The sequence below is a fragment of the Olea europaea genome, unplaced genomic scaffold, assembly GCF_002742605.1.
Source record: "Olea europaea var. sylvestris unplaced genomic scaffold, O_europaea_v1 scaffold1746, whole genome shotgun sequence".
Classification (NCBI taxonomy): Eukaryota; Viridiplantae; Streptophyta; class Magnoliopsida; order Lamiales; family Oleaceae; genus Olea; species Olea europaea.
The window spans coordinates 52,565-54,978 of NW_019235174.1; the positions used below are offsets into that span (position 1 = coordinate 52,565).

At 38.3% G+C, this 2,414-nt stretch overlaps 1 protein-coding gene across 1 annotated transcript in view; it reads right to left on the minus strand.

The window, feature by feature from the left end:
* LOC111377914 overlaps positions 1-1,273 on the minus strand; it is a 2,842-nt gene extending 1,569 nt beyond the window's left edge. Inside the window, exon 1 of the mRNA XM_023001068.1 lies at positions 7-1,273. Within this exon, the coding sequence (XP_022856836.1) occupies positions 7-1,273 (1,267 nt within the window). The remainder of the gene's footprint in view (positions 1-6) is intronic.
* Between the last annotated feature and the right edge of the window lie 1,141 nt (positions 1,274-2,414).

Genomic DNA, 2,414 nt, shown 5'->3' on the forward strand with positions numbered 1-2,414 from the left:
TAAAACCTTTATCTAACAACTCTTGTAATTGTAACTTCAACTCTTTTAGTTCAGTTGGGGCCATTCTATATGGAGCCTTGGAATTTGGAGATGTTCCTGGAATTAAATCAATTACAAACTCTATCTCACGATCTGGTGGTACCCCAGGTAAATTATCAGGAAATACCTCTGGAAATTCTTGTGCCACTGGCACATCACTAAGATTCGGATTGTGTTGTGCTTCAATAGCATTAACACTAACCAAATACCCTGCACACTCACTATCTAGTAACCTTTGTGCTTTCAATACCGATATGGTTGGAACTCTAAAATCTTTTTCGATCCCAATAAATGTAAATGGCTCATTTCCCAAAGGTTGAAAGGTTACTGACTTCCTCATATAATCTATACTAGCTTGATATTTTGACAACCAATTCATACCCAAAATTATATCATAATCTTTCATTTCTAACACAATTAAATCTGCATAGAGCTCTCGATTTTTTATAAGGATCGCACATGCTCTTACAATTAGATTGGTTTGTTGTACATCTCCAGATGGAATAGTTACACTATAACTGACTTCATGTATATCAGGTGTCCTACCCAGCCTTCTCACATACTCGGTAGAAACAAATGAATGTGTAGCTCCATAATCAAATAGTACAAGTGCTGTGATGCCAAAAATAGAGAATTTACCTGTTACCACGGATGGATTTGTCTCAGCATCAGATCTGGTAATAGTAAACACCCTAGCTGGCACTTTCTTTTGCTCCATAGGGTTTGGATTACCTGGGCATGCTCTAGCAAGATGTCCCATCTTTCCACAAACATAACATGTTCTAGTCTCTATAGGACATGCTCCAGTATGCTGTCCACCACATTTGGGACAAGATGGTTGTGTTGTTGAGGCTTTTCCTTGATCTATCATTGGACGTTTGCCCTGATCCCAATGTTGTTGTCCTTGTCTCGGTTGAAACTTAGGCTTCTGATTCTGTCCTTGGAAAGACCTTTTCTTATCTTTTCTAGGCCAATGCTGTCCTTGACCTTGCCTAAACTGTCGACGAGCCTCTTGAGCACGACTAATCCTTTGTTCGGCTTGTTCTGCAACTAAGGCTCTCTCCGGAATTTGAGAATATGAAACATCTAGGATTCTTGCCATGCTTACGTCTCTATATAGTTCTGGTCTTAGCCCCTCAAGAAATCTTTCTACCTTTAGTACCTCAGTATTAACCATGTGGGTAGCAAACCTGGATAGTTGTTCAAATTTACGAATATACTCTCCTACTGTCATCCCTCCTTGTCTTAACTATATAAATTCATTCATCTTCATGGCTCGAACAGGAGTTGTAAAATATTTATTACGAAATAACTCTTTAAATCTCTCCCAAGTCATGGCATTTACATCTTCAATGCTACTCATCGTATCCCACCAATGTCCAGCACTACCTCATAGCATAAAGGAAGCACAAACTACCTTTCCTACTTCTGAAACTCTCGTATACCTGAACATATATCCCTAAAGTTCTCAACCAATCCTCTGCTGCAGGTGGATCTAATGCATCCTCAAATATTGGAGGGTTTAGTTTTCTAAATCTTTCTCCAACTGTATCAATATGTTCAGCCCTTTGTTGTGGTTGTAAGAATTTCGCCCTTTGTTTTTCTTCCCTTTCTCTTTGTTGTATTAATTGTTGAATTTGTTGAGATTGGCGCTCAACTAATTCTGTAAGCCTATCAATAACAACATCCCGACTGTCATCTTGAACAGATGCCTCTTGCCCCGGAGTTCTAGCTCTACTACTACTAGCATCTCTGGTTCTCACCATGGCTACAACTAAAGGTTGGCCAATATCATTCATGAAATATGCAAAAATAATGCAACAAATAAAACTTACTGGCATAGCTGTGCTCTTTCATATTCCGAGATCATGTACATGGACAGTCTACAGAATTATAACCTCGCTCTGATACCACTCTCTGTCACACCCCCCCAAATTAATATTGATATCTATACACAACCTAGACATAGAATTTTACATATATTTTTTTTCGAGTTTGTTAACTTCTAATCATCTGTGACACGATCATATAATATATCGAAACCCAAAATCATATCGCCATAATCCAACATATATATTCAGAGCTTATAAACATGTCTACAGACCATTTCAATAGTACGCTATATAGGATTTCAAAATATAACCCTACAGATGGCAGCCTACAAAATAACCCTACAGGTCGTCATCCATGTACATCGAACTCTGGAATCCTGTAGGAGCTCCACAGCTAGCCATGCTCTCTATGTAGTTCCATGTTCACCTACAATGCAAGAACTACATAAGCCAATGCTTAGTAAGCAAAATCATGAATGTCCTGAACATGAGTAATAACGACATATGACACCATGCCATTTACTTTAAATATCACGATAAAAA